This window comes from Condylura cristata, unplaced genomic scaffold, assembly GCF_000260355.1.
Source record: "Condylura cristata isolate star-nosed mole 26May11 unplaced genomic scaffold, ConCri1.0 scaffold00015, whole genome shotgun sequence".
Classification (NCBI taxonomy): domain Eukaryota; kingdom Metazoa; phylum Chordata; class Mammalia; order Eulipotyphla; family Talpidae; genus Condylura; species Condylura cristata.
In genome coordinates this window covers 48,405,410-48,427,527 of record NW_004567116.1, presented here as the reverse complement: position 1 = coordinate 48,427,527, position 22,118 = coordinate 48,405,410, and the positions used below count along the sequence as shown (strand labels likewise).

Here is a 22,118-nt window from a genome sequence, read left to right as displayed (position 1 = left end):
GCCTGCCCTGGAGGAGTCCACATGGCATGGCAGACCTCTCCTGATCCGCCCGCTGCTCCTCTCAGCAGTGTACTTTGTAGATCTGCCTGTTCTGCTCCCCATTCTGTCTCTGATGAATCTTCACCGCCCCTGAGCCTCTGGTCTGTACCCCAGTTCTGTATGCACAAATAAATAAATCTTTAAAAAAATAAAAATAAATTTAAAAATGTACAAAATGTTTTAAAAATAAACTTATAAAAATAAAATAAAATACTTATCAACTCCCACTGTTGGAAGTAGTAAGTCGAAGATAGAAGACGACCATTGGGAGTTGGAAATAGTTTGTTTCTTCTTTGAAAACTGTAAAAGTACCTGGGAGAGAGGGCATATAGATTCATGGGCTTTAATTTTCAGAATCCTATAAAAATGAACTGAAGCCATGTAACTTGTACTAACCATTGAAGGAATGAGAAATTTGGTACATAGGTAAAGACTCCTGAGTCTACTGAGTGGATTCTTATTTTAGACTATTTTAGTCTCTTTCATTCGCAAATGAGGATTCACAATGTATGTATGTATTATTTCATACAGAACCCATAATTTTAAATGTGTTTATTAGCTTTTTAAAGATCACCAGTGTGAAAAATGAAGGTTAAGAAAAAGCAAGGTTTTTATTTCTGCAGTTTGACTTTAGTTGATTTTCTCTTTCAGTGGAGTGACTTTGTTATGGAAAATAATTACCACAAAATGATGTGGTAGTGTAGAAAATTTTTTGCTTAAAGGGTTGGCTTTGTTTTTGTTACAGTATTTATTGCTTTTTCCATTCTATTGTCTTCATTGTTGAAGAACTATATATGTAGAATTATTAAAGAATTAAGGGTTTTTTCATTTTGTTTTTTCTTAGGATTCACTCCTTCTCCAGTTGCACAGTCACATCAGTCAGCTGGCCTTAATGTTGACTTTGAATCTGTGTTTGGAAATAAATCTACCAATGTTATTGTAGAATCTGGGGGTAAGGAAAAAAATGTTCCATTAACATTATTGTGATGTTCTCATTTAGATTTTGTGTAAGTACAGATAATGTTCTTTTTAACATGTGTAGGTAGACTAACTTGGTTTTTCCAAGGAAATTGTTCTCCTCCCTTACTGACTAGATAAGAACTTTTGACCATCACCCCTTTCCTAGTGGTAGTTTTTACTTTAGAATGAATGGCTGTTTTTCTCAGTGGTGTATAAGAGTATATATACAAAAGTATTTTGCGCTGATTAGACTGCTAAATTGCTGGTGATTGCATGTAGAGTGTTATTATACCTTTAAAACATTACAATTTTCACTTCTCCTGAAATTTATACCTTTACTGAAATGAAATTTGCTCTTTTGAAATTTAAAGAAATAAAAGCTGCGGTATCTTTACTTATTGAGATAGTTCATGTATAGCTATTAAATGTCAGAACTGTGTGTATTTAGGGGTTTCTTCGTATTTTAAGGTAAATACTCAGTGTTTAAGCTACAGTATACCTACTTGTCTTCAAGGAACTTTTATTTTAGTTGAGGTTATTTTGATTTATATTTTTGCATTTTGGAGGTATAGGAATTCCTCTTTCAGGTACTGTTACACACTGTACCCACCATGGCATCCCCCATAGTCCACCGAGATAATGCATTGTGCTCTTCCCCCCTTTTTTCTCACCCTTTCCCTTTTCACTCTCTCTGGTAGCCTCAGTTCTATAGTCAGCTTTCTAAGTTTTACAGTTAATTTCATTTTACCTAACCCTTTGTTTTGTTTCTCTATATTCTATATATAATACCATCCAGTATTGTTTTTATTTCTTCTGACTTATTTCATTTAGAACAATCTCCTCTAGTTAGATTCATGTTGTTGCAAATGCAAGAGTTTGATGGCTTTTGAGAATTGAATAGTATTCCCCTTGTGTATTTTACCACATCTTACTGATTTTGTGTACTTAGGTTGTTTCCATAGATTGGCTACTGTAAAGAGTGCTGTAATTCCTTTTGAATTCCTGTTTCTGTATTGTTAGGTAGAATTGCTGGGTCCCTGCAGTACATTAAAATTTTAATCTATTGTAAAACCTCCACACTGTTTTCCATAGTTACTGAACTCAACCCAGTCTACATTACCTCCAGCAATGTAAGAGGGTTCCTTTTTTACCACATTCTCACCAGCACTTAGTTTTTCTTAACAGTTTCTTGAACTGTGCAGAACTTTTCAGTTTGATGTAGTTCCAGTTGTTGAGAATCTGCTTTGTTTTCCTTGCTGTTCAAGATGCATCCACAGAGACATCTCTGATGCCTGTGTTTTGGATAATTTGTAATTTATAACTGATGCATTTTATTCTTTCATTTGAGTTTGTCTTGCTTAAAAAAAGTAGAGACCAATTTTTCATATTTTTATTAGCCAGTCTTTTTAGTATCATCCTTTTTCAAATAATATCTAGCATACTTAGCTCATGCTGTTGAATCCTTCAGGGAGTTGGATTGATTCAGTTTATCTTATTTTCTACCCTTTGGTAGAGAACCTTAGGGAATTTTATTTTCATTTCCCACACTAGTCTAAGTTACTTAATGGCTTCATTGAAGTGTAGTTTATCAACTTCATAGGTATAATTTAGGTTAGCTCTGTTTAGACTGAAGAGATAATCTAATTGTTCTTTTTCACTTAATGCTAATAAACTGTTTACATATCTTTCATTCTTTGAAGAATTTAAAATATTTAACTTTGTAGTATAAAAATTATTTCTTAATAGGAATTATTTTTTTAAAGTTACAGAGTTATATTTTTTAGTTGTGTTGCTTCAAGTCTGAGTCTCCAGAAAATTTTGTTTGATGCAGGGGAGAATTAGATTTATTCCCTATTTAACAATTTTGGAATTAGGATAGTTTCCTTGAATGCTTCTCTTTTCATTCCCTTTAACCTTAATGTAGTTTTGTCTTGAAATAAGATAGATGGTTCCTCTGAAAGGAAATGTACAGCCCTTTCAGTCACTTTGAAAAGGTGACTTTCTCCTTCTTCCACTGAAGAGTATATTTTAGTGCCCATTCTGTAGGGAGTACTTTGCTAATGAACAAAAACAGAAGGAGCAGAGACCTTTTTAGGAAGCTATAGCTCTATAAAATTTCCTTACAAATCCTATTTCATCTGTTTGTAACTTTAAGGCTTTGATGAACTAGGTGGACTTCTCAAACCAACAGTGGCCTCTCAGAACCAGAGTCTTCCTGTTGCCAAACTCCCGCCTAACAAGTTAGTATCTGATGACTTGGATTCATCTTTAGCCAACCTTGTGGGCAGTAAGTATGTCTTTGAATTTAATCTTCTTTGAAACAAGTTGTTTTATAAAAATGAGTCTCATTTTCAAGTGCTTTCTTTTTCTCTATGTCCTAGATCTTGGCATTGGAAATGGAACCACTAAGAAGTAAGTGTTTTAATTTGTGTTCTTTCCTAAGGTAGCATTCAGATATTGACTTGGCTTCATTTTGAAAATAGGTGCAGAGATGTGAAATTTGCACCTTAGTTGTTCTTTTCAATGAAAATACATAGTAAAAAAAAAAATGTTACAATTACATACTTTAATGTGCTCACTTATATTTATTTAAAGTGATGTAAATTGGAGTCAACCAGGTGAAAAGAAACTGACTGGAGGATCTAACTGGCAACCAAAGGTTGCACCAACGACTGCTTGGAGTGCTGCAACAATGGTGAGTTGAAAAAGCTCTTGATATACTAACACAGTTTAGGTAAATGTAACATGGAATGTTTGTTATATCACATGTAACTGGAATGATTCTTACAGAGTTTTAAAATGTAATTTGTATTTCTTTCAAAGGGAACAATGGTTGACTATTTGCCAAGAACATTTTAGTTGCAGACATATAAGTAAAGGTTACTTTGTGCCAGGGATAATCTAATAAATGATACCTGGTTTTATTTATGTAAACCTCAAAATAAATTATATATGATATACATATTAGTGTTCCTGTATTACAGCTGAGGAAATGGAGATAGTTATTAAGTAAGTTGCAAAAGATCACAGAATTCTTGAATGATTAGTGGGCTTCAGAGTCCAGACAGTCTAACCACAAAGCATGTACTCTCAGTCACTACTCTGTACCACTGAGCTTACATTTATTATTTATTTATCTAGACTATAAAATCATCAGTTTTCATTTGATATTCTCATCACTGGTGAACTACTAACTGGGTTTCTTGTTAATATTTTCAAATAAATCATACAGATGATTCTCCTCCTTTACTGTAACTATGTTCTTAAAATCACCTTAAAATTGAACTGTTGTGGCCCTCCCTGGTAGCGCAGCGGGTTAAAGCACAGCATTAAGAAGCTAAGCCACTTCCGCATGAGTTCGATCCCTGCCTGCCCCAGAGGTGACCACATGGCGTGGCAGACCTCTCCTGACCCGCCCGCTGCTCCCCTCAGCAGTGTACTTCGTCGATCTGCCTGTTCTTCTCCCTGCTCTATCTCTGATGAATCCTCTCACCGCCCCTGCACCTCTGGCCTGTACCCCAGTTTTGTATGAATAAATAAATCTTTAAAAAAAAAAATTGAACTGTTGCTAGCTTAATACATACATATTCCTCTAGCAGAGGTTCATTATTCACCACTTAAGTGTTTGGGTGAATTTAAGAACATGCATATAGTAAAGAAGAATCTGTGAGTGTGTATATGCGCACGTGTGTGTCCACAGGTATACACATAGAATTTCACATAGATTATGATCTTGAATTCTTCTAAAATTCTAAAGAAACTCATTTCAGCAGTTTTTTTATTTTACAAAAGAGAAAATGAGGTTCAAACTGTTCAGTAACTTGCTGAGGCCTACTAACATACTGAAATTGGATTCCTGCCCTTGTCTACCTGTCCTCAGAATCAGAGCTTCTTATAGTGGACTGCAGTTTCCTATCAGCACTAAACCAAGGCAGAGCCTTGCCTTGTTTTTCTTCAATTGGGAATGAGTATATTGTCCACAAATGTTGCTACTCGTGCACCTCTGTGAATGACCTTGAAAGTGCCACAATATTGATTTGGGTATCACAAGTTAGTTTTTGTGAGTAGGTGAATTTGCAAATAACAGGTCAGGAATGATGAGGATTAATTATATTTGTTAATTAATTAGTATTTCACACTGGACACGTTCTACTATTGTTTTTAATTATTTACATTTGTAGCTTAGTGACTGTGTCCCTGGCCTTGGTCAACTGCACTTTTACCTGTTCAGTAAGTCTCCCCAGGTCAGAGAAAACCAGTTCCTCTTGTAGAATAATTTGAGACATGCTTTCATGTAACCATTACTAATAGTAGCATTTTAATTACACATGCTACACATTGTAGCTTTCTGATTATAAAACATGCCCCATTTTTGTTCTGGGTACTTTTTAGTTATTAAATCCCTTCCATAGTATTACTATTTTCCTTGGATGAGTTATACATTAAAATTGTTAGGGCTGAACTAAAAAATACCAGATTGATAATATTTGTGTTATATTCTCTGAAGAGTTTTGTTAATTTTAATTTTCATAAGTGGAAAATAATATAGAAATTTACTTTTGTTAAATTTAAGGCAGTAGTTTTCAATGATGATGGTTACTACCATTGTTTACACACACATTCTAGAATCTGTTTAACCAGTATGTTGGAGCGCATGTCTTTCCATTGTAAGGTAAAGCTATATAATTTAAAAATGCAAAACAAATGGAACCCATATTTAAATTGAAATCCATACTTTATGATTCAGATACATTTTTGTACCCATTGTAACACACCTCACTCTCTTGGCATACAGCAGTATTTAGTTTACTGGATTGTTTTTTATAGCTTCAGGTATGAATTATAATTGATGAGACAAGAAGTATGTTATAAATCCAAATGCTGACATGAAAATATAATGGATAGCTATCTATTTTATATTGTCATTATAGTCTAGGAAATACACATTTGTACATAGCATGTGAGATTGAATACTAGAATCTAGTCTTAGAAATTTGTATGTCAGATACTAACATTTATGATACTATCTTTTATATATGGTAATGTGTATCATCTCATGAAGATCTTTGTGAAAATCTTTGTATATATGTTTTATAGAGGTTCTTTTTAATAATCAATATTTAGAACTGGTGATAGAATTCACTACTTTGATAAACTTCTCATGACATTTGTTTACATGTTTAACCTTTTTATTAATCCTTAAGCACTGTCAAGGTTTTTAAATACTTTTTTATTTAAGAAAAGTTCGTTGGTATTTTATTACAACATCTAATGATGACATACTACAAATTCTTTTAATTACTACTCCATGTCTATCACAGGATGTGTCACATCCTGTGACACAACTCTCTTTTATAGGATGCATTGAACTTTGCATTGCTGATAGTACTGATAGATTTATGTTTAATGGCACCATAATCAAAAGTACTGCCTTAAGGGCATGATGTTAAAGACTAAATTTCCCTTGTCAACCTTGATAGTGTTTTTAGAATAGATGTTCTTTCATTAGATACTGGAAATACAGGGATTTTAGGCAGTTAGTGAATGTACATGTGGACTAAAATGCTCTCTGTGTATATTCTGTTGTGTAAGTATTTGTTCTAATCCAGTGTTATTGCATTATGTAATTGTTCTCCCTGGAAAAAACAGAATGGCATGCATTTTCCACAATACGTAAGTGACCCAAAACTAGCCTTTTTGCAATAAATTGGCATGCTATTAACCACTGCTGTAGCAGAATCTCATAACTCTCCAGCTATTACTTGTTTTCACATTCAGATTTTCAATGTGCCGAAAATTCTCCCTAGCATCTACTGATTTTATGGGTTTGTTGCAGAATTGAATCTAATGGTAGCATGGAAAATAGAAATTTTTTTTTTCTTGCTTAATATTCTGCCATTGCTGCCAGATGGCTGGGTGTCTGTGTGTGTATATGTGCTGCCACTGTGCACTTGATGACTTCTGAATGAAGGGAAATGTTGACTGTGGCAATGTTGACAATAACAATTGCATGAAATCTTACAGGCTTCTGCTGTACTTGGCAGTTTGTCTACTACTCTTGCAGCTCTTGGTTTTTAATTAGGGAGAGACCAATAAGTTCTACATGCTCACCCAAATGTGAAATTTTTAACTTTATTTTAGTTTTGCTTCATTTAACTTCTCCATGCATATGTTGGAATTGCCATATAATTTCAGTTTTTCCGTTTGTCTGTTTAAACAGTGTTATTGGTCTTTCACCTGTATTCAGTTTCAGTGTTTGTTTTAAGATAACAGAATGTTGTTAAGACAGCAGATATATCTAAAATGATTCTGTGTTCAGGTTATATATTTATAGAACATGAGTTTAAAGGAAGAGGGGAACTTAGATATCTTAGTCGTAGGTGACTCTTAAGTGCAAGAGCATAAACAAATATAAAATTATTGCTCCTCTCAAATTGGTACCTTGCAGAAATTAGTTTAAATAAATTATAGAATAAATAGGAAAGAATATTAACACATGTATATAAAAACTTTACTTCATGAAAATAGACATCCTCAATAGTGGCTTGCAGTTTGTGGAGGTTCTTTGAACAGAGTGATTGAGGTTCTTAGAAGCTAATTTTTTAGAACATCAGATTAATGATTTGTTTGGAAACTTTAAATTTTATTCTTTGCTAAAAAAAACATGTAGGCATACATTAACTACTTTTTCTGTGTAAACAACTCTTATGATAAGAATAAACTTAAACTGTAAAATTTGAGGTTTTTCAAGCTGTAAAATGCACGTAAAGATCTTAGGTCATTGCTATATCTAAATTTAAATGCTCTTTTTTTCTGATTCTGCTTTTCTGCTTATTTCAAGATACTTTTTTTCATTGAACACTAATTGACAGTTATTAACAATCCGAAGTATCACATTTAATCACAGCTGTCTTAGCAATTCTTTTTAGTGGAACTGCAGCTATTAACTCCTTAAACTCAGTTGTCATATGTAAGTTATATTTCCTTCTTTGTTTTTTCTCTCACCATGTCAGGCACCCCCTGTAATGGCCTATCCTGCAACTACACCAACAGGCATGATAGGATATGGAATTGTAAGTATTTTTCTGGACACTTTTTGAAAATGAAGTTAATTCACATGTAACATGCCTTTCTTATGAACTTAACTGGAGAAAAGAACTTAGTGCCACACATACCCTTATGGCCTAACCAGGACCTTTAACCATAGTTACCGGTTTTATAAATATTTCTGGAATAGTCATTACACTACAGCTGTCATTTATTTATTTCCACAGTATCATCTGGTTTATTTTCTCCTTATGACTTTCCTATACTTCATTAAAAGCTCATTTAAACATTAAAGTTGATGTCAAGGTGGTGGTGTTGTGACCTCACATTAATACTGATGAGGTGTTCTAATTTTATACTGTAGGGGAAGGGAGGAATTAACATTATTTGATTTGTATAGGTAAGTTATTCATGTAAAGGCCAGAGAAATTTTCATGTGACTGTTACCCATAAGAGAGACTTTTAATCTTAAAATATTTAACATATGATCTTACTGCCCTTTTCTGCTGCCCAACTTGAAATGGAGGTGATAGCTTCAACCCACTGTACTTGTTTGAGCAACATGGCTGTTACTAGAAGGTAGCAGCACTTATCTCTTGGTGATACCACTGTGTGTGCTTTGATGCTACATTATTTACATTTTCTGAATGTAGCTTTCCCCTACATATGAGGACATTGCACAGCTTTTAAATTGGTGGTCATTACAAAAGAAAGGGGTATAAATAAAAAACTCAGGCCATAAGGTTAAAATGAAGCTCTTGTGACAAGTTGGAGGCTACTTGAAATAAATAGAAATTGTAGGAAGATAAGAGTACTGATTTTAACCAAAATAATATAGTGGTCTGTGTATTCTCTACTTTGTTACTTTTATACTAAATAATAAGTATTATAATAAGTAACATAGTAAATGTTCATTTTATTGCCTCGAGTGGTGATTTTTAAAGAAAAATATGGTTGGTTGAGATTATAATTTTAATTACTCAAGAGTAAACTGACTATGTATAATTTAATTTTCTTTTTGGTTCTCCCTAAAGAATATCTAAAATACAATAAAGGAACCATGGAATAAACCTTTTCAAAGGATGTCTTTTTTATAGTCTTAAATTTCTGTGTGGATTAAGCTAGGAAATAAGGAAATTTTGGGAAGGTTTGTGGCCTAAATTATTTTGCATGTTATATTGTAATTATATTTAAATTTTAAGAAACTTTTAAAACACAAGTACATTATAAACTTTCCACACAAAAAATTACGCTTAGCATTTTATAACTGTTGATCTTACCTGCACTTATAGAGTCAAAACAGAAGTAAAATTTTTATCCCTGTCATTCTTATTTATTACTCATCATAAGGAAGATGTGCGCCCGCATTCTTTAATTTAATGGGGTTTTTTGTTTGTTTTTTAGCCTCCTCAAATGGGAAGTGTGCCTGTAATGACACAACCAACATTAATATATAGCCAGCCTGTCATGAGACCACCAAACCCTTTTGGTCCTGTATCAGGAGCACAGGTATTAACATGATACATAGAGCTATTTTAATATTATTGATGTGGAAGGAATATAGTATTAAAAGTTATTTCATATAATTTGAAAAGCAATGTCAAATTATTAGCATTTTTTCCCTTGTGGTGGAAATTATTTGTATCAATTTTTGCTCATCCAAGAGTTTTGAAGGGGTATTGATTGTTTGGCAAGAAATGACAAACAGATTACAAATTAAATTAAAGATGGGAAACTTGTTGATTTATAATTGGAGGATCCAGAGAATGGTTTTTCTGGGATTAAGGAACCTACTTGCTTTCTGCTTATGAATTTGACATGCTCTGTTTTGTGAAGTTCAGAACTCTTTAACGCAGATCTCTTGCCTTGTCAAATGACTTATTAAACAGTACAAGAAAGAGGTTGCCCTTGAGAGCTTTATAAAGTTGACATCTTTAAAAAGCTATGAATGTTATTTTTTCATTAGATGATTTTCCAGCCATTGAGGATTTTTTTAAAAAACAAACCCAAAAGGGGTCAAAAAAAACCTTGAAATGCCAGGCTAACCCAATTTCTTTAAAGGACTTTCCTCTAAGATTCCCTCTGTCAGTTCAGAGGAAAATGTCAATAAATTTTATCCTAATATTCAGTTTGTTATTTTCATATTGTTAGCAGTAAAGGAATGTTGAGTTTTGTTTTCTTTAAGCTTCTCTCTATTATGATAAGCAAAGAAAAAATTTTTTTATTCTCTGGTGGCATACAGATTAATGAGAATTTTGTGAAGTAATAGAATGGCTTATCCTAGGTCTGTGGGTTTGCTCCATTCATTTAACAGTTGCAGTTAATAAGTAAATGCAGTTATTAAAGCATGCCTTTCCTTACTTTTCTTGCAAATGATAATTGTAAAATAAATTTTCATTAAAATAGAGATCAAATACCAGTTCTATAACTATTGCCAGAGTTTTTCCCTGTTCCTTGAAATGGGTTTCTTTTGGGAGCCATTTATCAGTGTATGCATACTTTAAAAGCTCTGGTCTCTTACCTGAATATTAAATTGGCTTAATATCTTGGGAGTACCTCAGATACATTCCAGATACATTGATCTTATTGCCATTTAATAACGTATTCCAAACAATTGTGTGTTCTATATTGTATCAAGGTGGGAAAAGTGGGAAAGTACTGTTATCTTCCAGGTGGTATTAGGTCAGACCTTCTTATGGTTTTAGGTAATTGTCCTCATTATAGCTTTAATAGACTGCAGTATTAAAATTACACCTTTTATACACTTCATACACTTACCTATTCTCTTTCTATTTTTTATACTTGCTTGTTGTTTTGTATTTTTAAGAGACTATTATTGCTTAAAGATATGGGTATTGTTTTTTTCTCTTCTGCTTGATTGCATCTTCCTAGGTGTTGTGACTAAATGGAAAATACTAGATCCCTGTAGTTTTATTTTTCTCTTCTGTGTGTCTTCATTTGGCTCACTCTTTGATTACTTGTTATAGGTTAAACTGTTGTCTGTTTGCTAACTTGGGGAAATTAGAATTCTTATTTGTTCATTTAGTACTATTCATATAAATCCTATTGGTACATAAATTGAAATGCCCACTGCCAACCAGTAGTTTGTAAACCCATTCTGCTTTTCACTAGTCAGTTTCAGTTTCTTTTTGAAAGAAATGTGAGGTAGTAGGCAGTAACACTTTTTATAGAGGCAGGTTAGCTATTGAAGATTTTCGGTGAAAAGGATTGTTATGTTCATTTTGTTCTTAACTATCCCTTATAAGAGAAGCTCATACTGATTCCATGTCAGTTTTATTTTCACAAAAGCTATATGAAAACAACAGAACTGTAATTTGGGGCATTTCATTTGAGAAAATAAGTATATTAAAAATTTTGTTGCAGTCCCTTCTTGCTGGTGCAGTGGGTTAAGGCACAGCACTATGAAGCTGTCCTCAGCCACTGCAGCATGAGTTCAGTCCCCAGTCGGGGAGGTTACCCACATGACTGGCAGACCTCTGCTATCTTGCCCACTGCTCCCCTTAGCAATGTGTTTCAATCTGCTTGTTCTGTTCCCCACTCTTGTTTTTGGTGAATCCTCTCACCTCCCACACCTTTGGCCTATACCACAGTTCATGCAAGCATAAATAAATACATCTTTAAAAAAAATTTTTGTTGTTGCTTTGTTGATACTGGGTTTTGTTTTGCTTTTTAATGGAGGTCTTACTTTATGGACATACAAAATGGCTGCTGTGTTTTTGTTTCTGATGACCAGTATTAAGCCTGACATCTCACTTGATGTCTGAAAGGAAATAATGGCTTGTGTGAGTGCTTATCCTTCTGAAAGGGAGTACTGTTGGCTTTATATATTGGAATAATTCAAACCATCCAAAAATGCCCTTTTTAATGGCTTTCTTGTGTCGAAGAACTAGTAACTCCTCTTGCTTTTAGAGTTTGTGTTTTAACTTTCTTGGTATGTTAATATGAGTATTGGCAGTGCTTAGTTCTGTCAGCTGATCTCCCCAGATGGATAGCTGTGAAGGCCTTTTGCCTTCCCACATGTCATTATGCTCATTCATTCTTGCCTACAAGAAGATTGCAGGACAGAACATGCTTTTGGAATTGGAATTCCATGGGTGAAAAGCATGCTTGAATCAGTCACAGAACTCTGAGCATCCCAACTGTTGATAACTATTGTTAATAAAATAATGTGTACAGTAAGACCGTTTTACTGGGCCATGGTTCCTAAAAATGTGGAAATCTAATTTCTTGTCTTAAGACCAGAACATTTGTAAAGCTTGAGTGATTATGAAGTTCTCAAAATCATGATGAATATCAGTTTCCATGTATATAGTACCATGACTATATATAAAGTACCAGAACTTTATCAGCTAACATTAAAAAAGTCCCTTTTAAATAATTACATCTCACTGACATTTTTCTGTATGCTAAATACAACCATAAATTCTAGCTAAGTTGAAATTAATTGGAATAGCAGATTTTAGAGGGGAAACATCACCAGCTTTGGCATAAATAATCTGTGTTAGAATCTATTATTAAGAGTCCTAGAGCTGTCTTAACAAAGTACCACAGATTTTATGCCTTAAACCAAAAAATTTATTCTCTCACAGTTCTGGAAGTCAGAAATCTGAAATCAAGGTGTCATGACAGAGCCATGCTCCTTGAATCCTCTAGAGAAAGATACTTCCTTGACTCTTCCATTATGTGGTAGCCCCAGTCATACCTTTTGTTTAAGGTGTAGGGCCTTGTATTCTACTTCCATCAGAGGGCATTCTGCCTCTGTCATCACAGAATATTTCCCTCTTAGAAATACAGCAGTTATTGGAGTAGGATTCCTACTATTGAACTCTCCTACTTGATTACATCTGCAAAGACTGTATTTCCAAATAAGCAGGTGTTTGGGGAAAGTTGTCTGTATAACTTGAAAAGCCTCATTTTTCTTCTGTGAAATGATTTTACCTAGGTTTATTGTAAGCATTAAATGAAAAAGCTTAAAATTGACTGAGGAATTAAATTTGTTGTGTTTTTTAAAGTAATAATTATAAGGAACTTTTTGTTTGGTTTTAAAAGGAAATTGTACAAGGTTGTCCTTTTTAGAAATTGTTCATATTCCCTAAATGTCCCCATTCACAAATTCTAATTTCTTATAATTTTTTACATGTGTTATAAATTATCTTGATTTTAAATAACTTCATTATTTTGAAACCTTAATTTTGACTCACTATTAAATCATGGAATGCTCAACCTTTTCAAATCCTTTAAAATGATGGAATGCTCCTTAGATTCTTTTTAAGATTTGTCAGTTGTTTATGTAACTTTGGAGTTACATTTTATTCCACATGTACACATGCTTCATTCACCCTTCATCAGACCTCCCTGACAATGCTCTGCCCCTTTCCCCATCTCTTGTTCACACCCACTACCTCCCATTCCCTCCTGTAAGCAGTTTTTGTTTTTTTTTTTCCCATTAGGTCTATAGATTGTTTTTGTTGTGCCTTGCCAGTGTATGTTTTTGGTTTTTTTGTTTTATGTTCCACAGGTAAATGAAAGTGTGAGATAGCTGTCTTTTTGTTCTCTGAATTACTTCATTTAGCATAATCCTTAATCATTTTTAGTGGAAGCCAATTATATATAAGCATAAGCTCATATATGGAACACAGTTTGATTTTTTTTTTCTCTCAAAATAAAGAGTGGTGTTTCTAATAAGTGACAAATAAATGATGCATTGTGGACACATTTATTATATTAATTTGTTATAGTGCCAGTTAATGTAAATCTTTGCTTTTCATTTCTTTGATTTTCAAGAGGTAAGAAATTGAAGTCTAATTTGAATCAGCAGTGAGCACTATTCAGCTGCAATATGTTTCATAATTTTCATTTAAGTAGAACTTTCAAAGGACTTATCTTGGAAGTGCTTCTTAGAAGCACTTCTGATATATGAAGGTGCCTTTCTTTTTTTTTAAATAATAAAATAGTTTATTTTTACACCATTTTGTGCCTTTTTTTAAAAAATAATAAAATAGTTTATTTTTACACCATTTTGTGCCTTTTTCCATCTCAGTTGTAATCCCCGTGGGTTTCCTATCACCAAATCACCCTTGTGCCATCACCATAGTCTGGTGCATTTTCCTCCCTCCGTTGTTTTTGATCCCATTCCCCAAACTACCCCCATAAAATATCTCTGGTATATAGCTTTTCATTATTGTTATTTTCTTACCTGGTCCATTATACTCCTGCTGCGAGTGAAATCATCCAGTATTTTTCCTTTTCTTTCTGGCTTATTTCACTAAGCATGAGAAGATGCTATTTTTAACATAGGTAAGTCAGTTCTTAATATTTCTTTCCATGAGTTTAGAAACTTGTGATTTAGTTCCCTCTTCCCAGTGTGGTTTTCCTTAACTTATTTTTAGTTCTGTTGAGGTTATTTAAGATGCCAGTTAAGAATAACATATTGTGTGTCTGTTGCCATCTAACAGAAGTCTTTGATTTTAGATAGGATTAGATATATACAGTATACCTTCAAAGGGGAATGCTTCAGGGACCATTATCTCGTGCCCCTATAACAAAATGAGTAGTGCTTTAAGGGTGACGGAATAGTAGTGGTATAAATACTGATGCGCAGAAGCCCAGAATGTCATTATTTTAAACACAAACCCAAATGCACTATAGGGCATGCTGTATAAACTAGAGCGATTCATTCATTCATGCATATATGCAAGAGCCTGGGTACAGGCCAGAGGTGCAGGGGGTGAGTAGACTCATTAGTGACAGAATGGGGAGCAGAACAGGCAGATCTACTGAAATATACTGCTGAGGGGAGCAAGTTCAAATGTAAAGCAGACAAAAACAAAAAGTTGCTTCTTCTGTAAGATTTTTGAGCACAGCTAATGATATTTCAGAGGTTTATCCTTCAGAGGTTTATCCTTACATATCCAATCTTTTATTCTCCTATAGTATTTCATTTGTATTAGCCTCACTTTTTGAGACTGCTATTTTTGTTCTTACCTGGATTATTCTGTCTTTGGTGTTGGAGGATAATGACTGAGTAACAATATTTGCTTCATGAATTTTAGCATCAGCAGGATACTTTCTAAAAAATTCCTTCACTCTACGTATACTTACTTTTTATTAAAGATTTTTTGTACCCTGTCCTTATTATACTAAATATATTCTATAACCAGGAAATCTTTAGGTGTAAAATAAAAGATATTTTGTAATGTTAGAATTTTAGAATTTTTTTACTGCGCCAATTTTTTTAAAAGTTGATTAAGTAGAATGAGGGCATGGAGGAGTGTCATTACGTTTGCCATTATTATTTGTAAATTTAGTACTTTTATTTCTATTCTGCTGCTCTCTTAACTGCTTCTCAATATTTCATTTTCCTACAAAATGAGAAAGGAAGACTAAACATGTCTGTAGTAGTCTAGTAAGAATGTTCACTTTGTTTAAAAGCCATATTCAGTTGAGGTTTAGGTCATTTTAATTAGGAAAGAAAAATGATAACTATACTAATTTTTTTAGGTTGCATATACAGAACATTATTTGAAATAAAGTAGTACAAAGCTGACTGTTTTTTGTGATGACATATTTGTAATAGATTTTAACTGGAATAGTCATTCATAATTTGTCTTTTGCTGGCTTGTAGAATTTGTAGTTTTATAGTTGACGATAGTTGGGTTTTGTTCTGTTTTAATTGTTTATTGTTTAGTACTTAGCAACACTATTCATTCTATAATTTTGTCATAAGGAAAGGTGGACCAAATTATCATAAGTAAAGGTGCCTGTCATTTCAGGTCACTTTCCGAGGTTAAATCATGCTACTTTTTTTTACCTACTATGGTCTGTTTCTACTTTGTGCTCTTTTGTCTGTCATGCTTTCTTTAAGCATATATAATACTGCAGCAGATAGTCTCTTCTCTTTTTTTCTTATTTACTCTCTGAACTGACTACTTTCTCACCAGTGCATGGTCCCACAGAAGCAGTGGGACCAGACAGTCAAGGGCTGCTACAGTTAGCCAAACCAGTTTGGGCCATAGTTTCATCCACTTAAGGTGGGTATTGGTAATAAAGAAAATTATGGCAGGGGTATTGTCGTTTTTTCTCATGATTTAGTTTAGCTACGTACATACAGATCTAAGACACATATGAGTGTGTTTTACTGGTGATTTGAAAGAATAGTAGAAATATTATGTAGAAACCAAACACTTGCTCTTTAACATTACTGTAATTTCCAGGATGTCTCTTATTTTTTTTTAAATCCTTGCTTACTGAGAATTCACCATAACCTTAATAGGGTCTTTACTCTGGGGCTGCCATGTCCTCAGAATGCTGCCCTCTTGAAACATGATTTAAGACAATATTTTTATTTGGGGCTCTCATAGGAGACTTGTGCTCTCATAGAGACTTGTGATTTTTAATTCGATCTATCTGTAATAAATAGGATTTTGTTTTTTGTTTTAACTTCAATGAAAGAGATCATCTGTTTTGGAGAAAAACCCATTTAATCTTGGCGATACATTAAGTTCCCTTCAGCTCAGTGATTAATGATCACTTAAAGTCATTCTGCTTCTAAATGGTCATCCATGGAATGAAAGGGAAAAGATGTCTTTCCAATTAAGTTTGTCTTGGCACCATAATTTGTCTTGGCATGGATTTTTACAGTATCCTCCCATTTGCAGCAGTATTTGTAATTCCATACTTCTCATTGTACATTTACATTTGAGACTAAGGTATGAATTAGGAAAATGACTCAACCACTGATATATTTGAAGATGGTTCCTAATCTTGTAAATTGATCTTGACATCAAAACAGCAAATTGCACATTCTTTTTCTATAATTACTGAAGCTCACTGGCTATATTGCTTTTGCCTAAAATGATTAATAGGTAGAAATGAGATCACTTTGACCAGCAGTGACATATTTTAAGGCAAAAAATTCTTTGTATGATTTGAAAACATTTCTAAAAACCCAAAAATCCTTTGTAGGATTTAATGTTGAAGGTATAAATTGAAACAATTTTCACTTAGTCAGCTTTGATTTTATATTCAGTTGAGCCCTGTAAGGACAGTTGTGTTTCATAACATTCCTGTACTTGAGTGCCTCTACAGTTTTATGCAGGGACTAGAGGAGGAAATCAAACATTTGTTCTAAACTAAGATGACTCATGTTTGGTTGACATACTCTTACAGGTTGCTTGGCAAAGCTATATATATGAAAACTCACACCTTCGTTCTTCAGGAGCTTTCTTTGAATAAAAATATTACTATGTTCAGTAGTCTACTTGCTTTGCTGTATATGCAGTTTAAAGGGATAAATTTCAAAATTGAGCAAATATATTCTAACAGGAAACATTATCTATCAGTGCTCTTACATATTCTCTATAGTCAGACAGCATGTAGACTGTTGGACTAGGTAACCTCTGAGCTCACTTCACCTCCCGGATTGTGCACATCAGTTACAAGTGTCCAGATAGCCAGGCAGGAATAAAGTGTGAACAAGGATGGCATTTTTCCATCTATTAGGAGGAAGGAAAAAATATCACAGCTAGATGTGTTGGGGCTGAACTGAAGTCAGAGTGGACAGCTTTTGACAGATAGCTTGACCCAAGAAGCCATCTTTTCTCAAGTAAAAAAATACATAATTATGTATTCCATTCTTTCCCACATATACACATATAATAAGTCTTAACCATGGGTAAGCCTCTTTCGATCTTTTTGGGCAAAACTTTATTCCTTTAGAATTTCAGAAATTAGAATTTGTGTTCTGAGAAATACACATGCCACTGGATACCCTTTTATTTGACACGTGACTGAAACTATTTAATATTTCCATTTTCTTCAAAGGCTGCCTTTATATTTATGGAAGATGACAAAACAAAACCACTTCTTCTTTCATTACATTTTCTGCTTTCATGTTCTGTCATTCTGAGACCTTTTTTTCTTTCCCTCTCTCTGTCTTCTTTCCCCCAGCTGTCGGCAGCATCCAGCCCCTCCAGTCACAGTCCTCACAGAGCTTCAGGAAAGGACCCTTTTGCAGAGCTATCTTTGGAGGATTTCTTATAAATCACTTTAGGTATTGCTGCTTGTTGGGGGAGATGGGGTCTTAAATACTTTAAAATATTACCAAACATTAAGCACAATTCATTCTTCTCAGTTTCTGTCAAGGACTGGGCTCCTTCTCTTCCTCCTCATCTGTTCTTAGATGAAGAATAAAAGTAGACCAGGATGGACTATAAAGATAAACAACTTTGGAAAATATCTTTTAACATAATTTAGAAGGTGTAAAATCAAAGGACCATCTCTCATGTTTACATATAAGTATCTATTGTTCCAACATATGGATGAGATCAAACCACCACCCTTAACAGACTTAGAGTTAAAAGATTTATATAGAGAACAACACAATTGTACATGTTGTATTAGAGCTTAATTAGGTCCATTTTTAGTTTTAACATAATGAACTAGAGTTAGTTGTGAAGAATTCATTTTAACAATTTCTTTAAAGGACTGTATTATGTATTCCTTTTCAATTAATAATAGTAATATTAAAAAAATATTTTTTTGGTAGCTAAGGGTAAGTGAGTGCTTAACAACCTTTTTGATGAAGTATTCTCTGTATGTGATCACACTGCCTCTTTTTGATGGATGACAGTGTAATTTGGTCTTCTTGGTGTGCTGACTCCAAGTGAGATACAGCTTTTAGATCTTGTGAGATTGTATGGTTCTGATTTGACAGTAGTTTTTTAAAGCACGTCTACTTCAGTAGTCTTTGAGCATTTCAAGGGATAGCATGAATAAACTGAGTGAATAGTAAAATACTATTGAAAAGTGTGCCTTTGTCAATCTTTCAGATTTTGATTTGTAAGGAGTGATTTTTTAAGTATATAACTGTTCCCTTAATTATCTCTAATTTTACAATGTCATTTGGAAATAATATTTCAAATTTTGCTTTGCTAAATGAGATTTTTATGTGGAATATTTGTGTTTATGGAGAAATTTTCTGAATTTGTCATATAAAAATTATTCATTCTTCCTTTTCTTAACCTTTAATTTTCAGTAATTAGATATTTGAAAAGCCCTATAATTATGTTTCAGGTAGTTCGGGCACAGGATAAGTTGTTAATACTGACTTTGTTTTAAAGTCATGGTTTGTGATAAATATGCTGTGAACATTTGGGGTGATTTAAATAATCAAAGCCACAGCCATTTTTGTGAGAAGAGACCCTTCAGTGCAATGAATTAATTATGCTTTTGTTTCCCTCCCCCCTCCTCAGATACAGTTTATGTAACTAGATGGAAGAGAAAAGGAATTATTCCAAAAAGACAAGTGCTCAAGCAGCAAGTACTTACTTCCAGCAAAATCCAAACTGCTGTCTCTTAAACTCTCTTCTTCCATTAGAATGCTACAGTAACCCAGTGAAGGCCCATGAAGGAAATTGGGACTAGTCTATAGGAGAACGTATCAATACCATTTATAAAGCCAAGAATTGCCATGATTTGAGACTAAGATCTGTCTTTTTTGGTGACTAACCCTTCAGTTCTTTCAACTCCTATTAATACCCATAATCAGTAACCTACCAAGAAAAGCCCTTATTTGGAAAGCGTGAAATTTGTATTTGGAAAAGCTGCCTGGAGAGAAGAACTATGTCCTTTACTGTAATGCAACAGGACTCTTTTGGGGGGATCAAAATCATAATTCTTAATTATAAGGTATCTTTCCTTTCTCCAGTCCTCACAGATACAGAAATAGTAACTAAAATTAACTTTTCTTTTTTAAAAAAATTATATATTCAGTTTGCAGTAGACATTCCTTAAGTGTTCGTATTTATTTATAATTATCATTTTTCATAACATTAATATTGTATCAAACCTCCTTATGAAAATGAGTATGGATGTACACTGTATGTTTGATTTTTTTTTTTTATCCACAAGAATGAATCTGATTCAGAATGCTTTTCAGCTGACATACAGAGCACTAAATATTTTAAGGCAAGTCCGTAGATCTGAATCGCTTAAGAATTCTCAGTCTCTATGGGAACTAGGAAAGCATTATAAATGCATTAATCCTTATAGTCAATTCTGTGCCTAGGATTTTGCAAGGGAACAGTTCACTGACTAGGAAAAGCACTACATTTTTAAATTCAGCATTAGTGCATTGGGAAGGAACTTTATTGCTTTGTGCTTGGCATGTCATTATTTTCCATTTGACATTAGGTCCTTTCCAAAATGAATGTGAGGAATTGCTTTCACTTCAAGACTTTCCTTCTTTTCAGTAAAACTCTAGGCGGTGTTATGGGGGGAGGGAAAGGGACAAAATCTTTGAACCTTTTATTTGGCTCATGCCATGTTATGATCATGTACCTTTTAAATAAGGGGAAATAGTATCTTTAAAGTTAATATCTAGCCAAGAGTTTAGTTAATGAAGAATTAAACTGCACTGTTGATCGGTGCTTTATGTAAATACATCTTAAATTTTTGGGTTGAGAGGGGCCTTGAGAAGGACAGTTCATTGTAGGAAAGCAATTCTATACATGAGTTTAAGCATACTTGTTGCATTGTCTCTGCAGATTCTATTTTTGTTTACAATATTAAAAATGTATGTTAGCAAAAATGGGTGGATTTTCAAATAAAATGCAGCTTCCACAAAACTTTTGTTATGGTATTCTGGTCTGAAGTGCATTTCCTTTTTTTTTTTTTTTTTCCTTGTCAGTATCATTTTTTGCTAATAAAAGCATACTCAGGTGATATTTGTTGATTTAATAAAATATAAGATTTCTGTTTTAACTTAATTTCAAAAAAATTTTATGTTTGTACTTTTTGTTACCTCCTAGACTTGCTAAATTGTTCATTTTGTCTGTTTGATCAGATAAATGCCTTCAGTCAGGTAAGTTTAAGGAGAAAATGCTTTGAGTTTGACATAGTGATATAGTGACTATGTTTGCCAGAGACACATCTGGCTGTATCATGTTTGATACTGAGTAGCAAGTAGGAACAAGCACATGGTAGAGGGATTAAAAGTTTCTTTTGTTTGTTTGTTTTTTGCAGCAATATGAATGGACCTGGAAGGGATCATGGTTAGTGAAATAACCCAGAAAGAGAAAGAAAAATACCAGATGGTTTCATTCGTAGCAGGAGCGTAAGGGATCAGGGAAGGAAAAAAAGAGAGAGAGAGACTAACAAATGTAATAGAGGGAAAATGAAAGCAATGAACAACTATAAACCAGAGACATTTTATGGCCGTGGGAGGGGGAATGGGATCGAAACTGGGTTGGGACGAGTGCCCTGGACTGTGGTGATGGCACACGGGTGATTTGGTGATGGGAAGTCCCATGAGGATTACAGCCGAGATGGAAAAATGCACAAAATGAAGAATTGAAAAATGTCTGCATATATTTGCCATATTTGCCATGGTTGGAAAAAACAATCTTTAGCCAGTATACATTGTTACTTTTACCAGTCTCTACATTTCATTATTAAACCATTTTCGTATACACTGGGAAATTGTACTTTTGTAAGCTACCTTCATCAACATTACCACAGATTTTGATTTGTCTCTTATGATGTTTGAAATCTATGGCTTATCTCTTTCTGTCCCTTACTTTTTTTCTTAGTGTTTATGTGAAGGTGCTTCATAAAACACGTCCATCGTACTTTCAAAATAAGGTTAGACTGGTACAGTTGCTAGCTACATTTTAGGTGTTTTCACAGACTGGAATTAGAACCTTGAAAAGAAATCTGCCTTGGTTGACAAGCTAACTGGTAGAGGGATCAGCTCTAGTTTTAAAATCCATTGTTCTCTCTATGACCTGCTGCTGTCATTGAAAATACAAACTAAAAAGAAGTTGTGTGCCACTGTGGGTTAGACTGGTGACCACTCTTTATCCCAGATGTTCTTCTCTTGTGAAGCAAACCATATAACAATATTAACTTTAGTCAAAATGTAGTAAGTGAGGTAAATCAACTTTGCTTTGTAACTACATCAGGTTATGTAAACCTGTGTGTTGCCAGCACCATCTTACTACCCAAGTGACTAATGGCTACTGAGATAGGTAAGGTTACTAGCAGAGGGTAAC

General features: G+C 33.8%; 1 protein-coding gene across 12 annotated transcripts in view; it reads left to right on the top strand.

Annotated features, from left to right (window-relative positions):
• The window catches only part of PICALM (phosphatidylinositol binding clathrin assembly protein), a 91,353-nt gene extending 70,660 nt beyond the window's left edge, over window positions 1–20,693 (top strand). For 2 of the 12 annotated variants that reach the window (XM_012725543.1, XM_012725539.1), the window contains 9 exons: window positions 884–991; window positions 3,170–3,286; window positions 3,381–3,411; window positions 3,595–3,694; window positions 6,649–6,672; window positions 8,013–8,072; window positions 9,451–9,555; window positions 18,016–18,118; window positions 19,320–19,972. In XM_012725543.1, coding sequence (XP_012580997.1) covers window positions 884–991; window positions 3,170–3,286; window positions 3,381–3,411; window positions 3,595–3,694; window positions 6,649–6,672; window positions 8,013–8,072; window positions 9,451–9,555; window positions 18,016–18,108 — 638 coding nt within the window. In that variant the 3' untranslated portion in view covers window positions 18,109–18,118; window positions 19,320–19,972. Of the gene's footprint in view, window positions 1–883; window positions 992–3,154; window positions 3,287–3,380; window positions 3,412–3,594; window positions 3,695–6,648; window positions 6,673–8,012; window positions 8,073–9,450; window positions 9,556–18,015; window positions 18,119–19,319 lie in introns of all 12 variants that reach the window. The other 10 variants (XM_012725542.1, XM_012725537.1, XM_012725544.1 and 7 more) reach the window with 7 other exon arrangements.
• The last annotated feature ends 1,425 nt before the right edge of the window (window positions 20,694–22,118 follow it).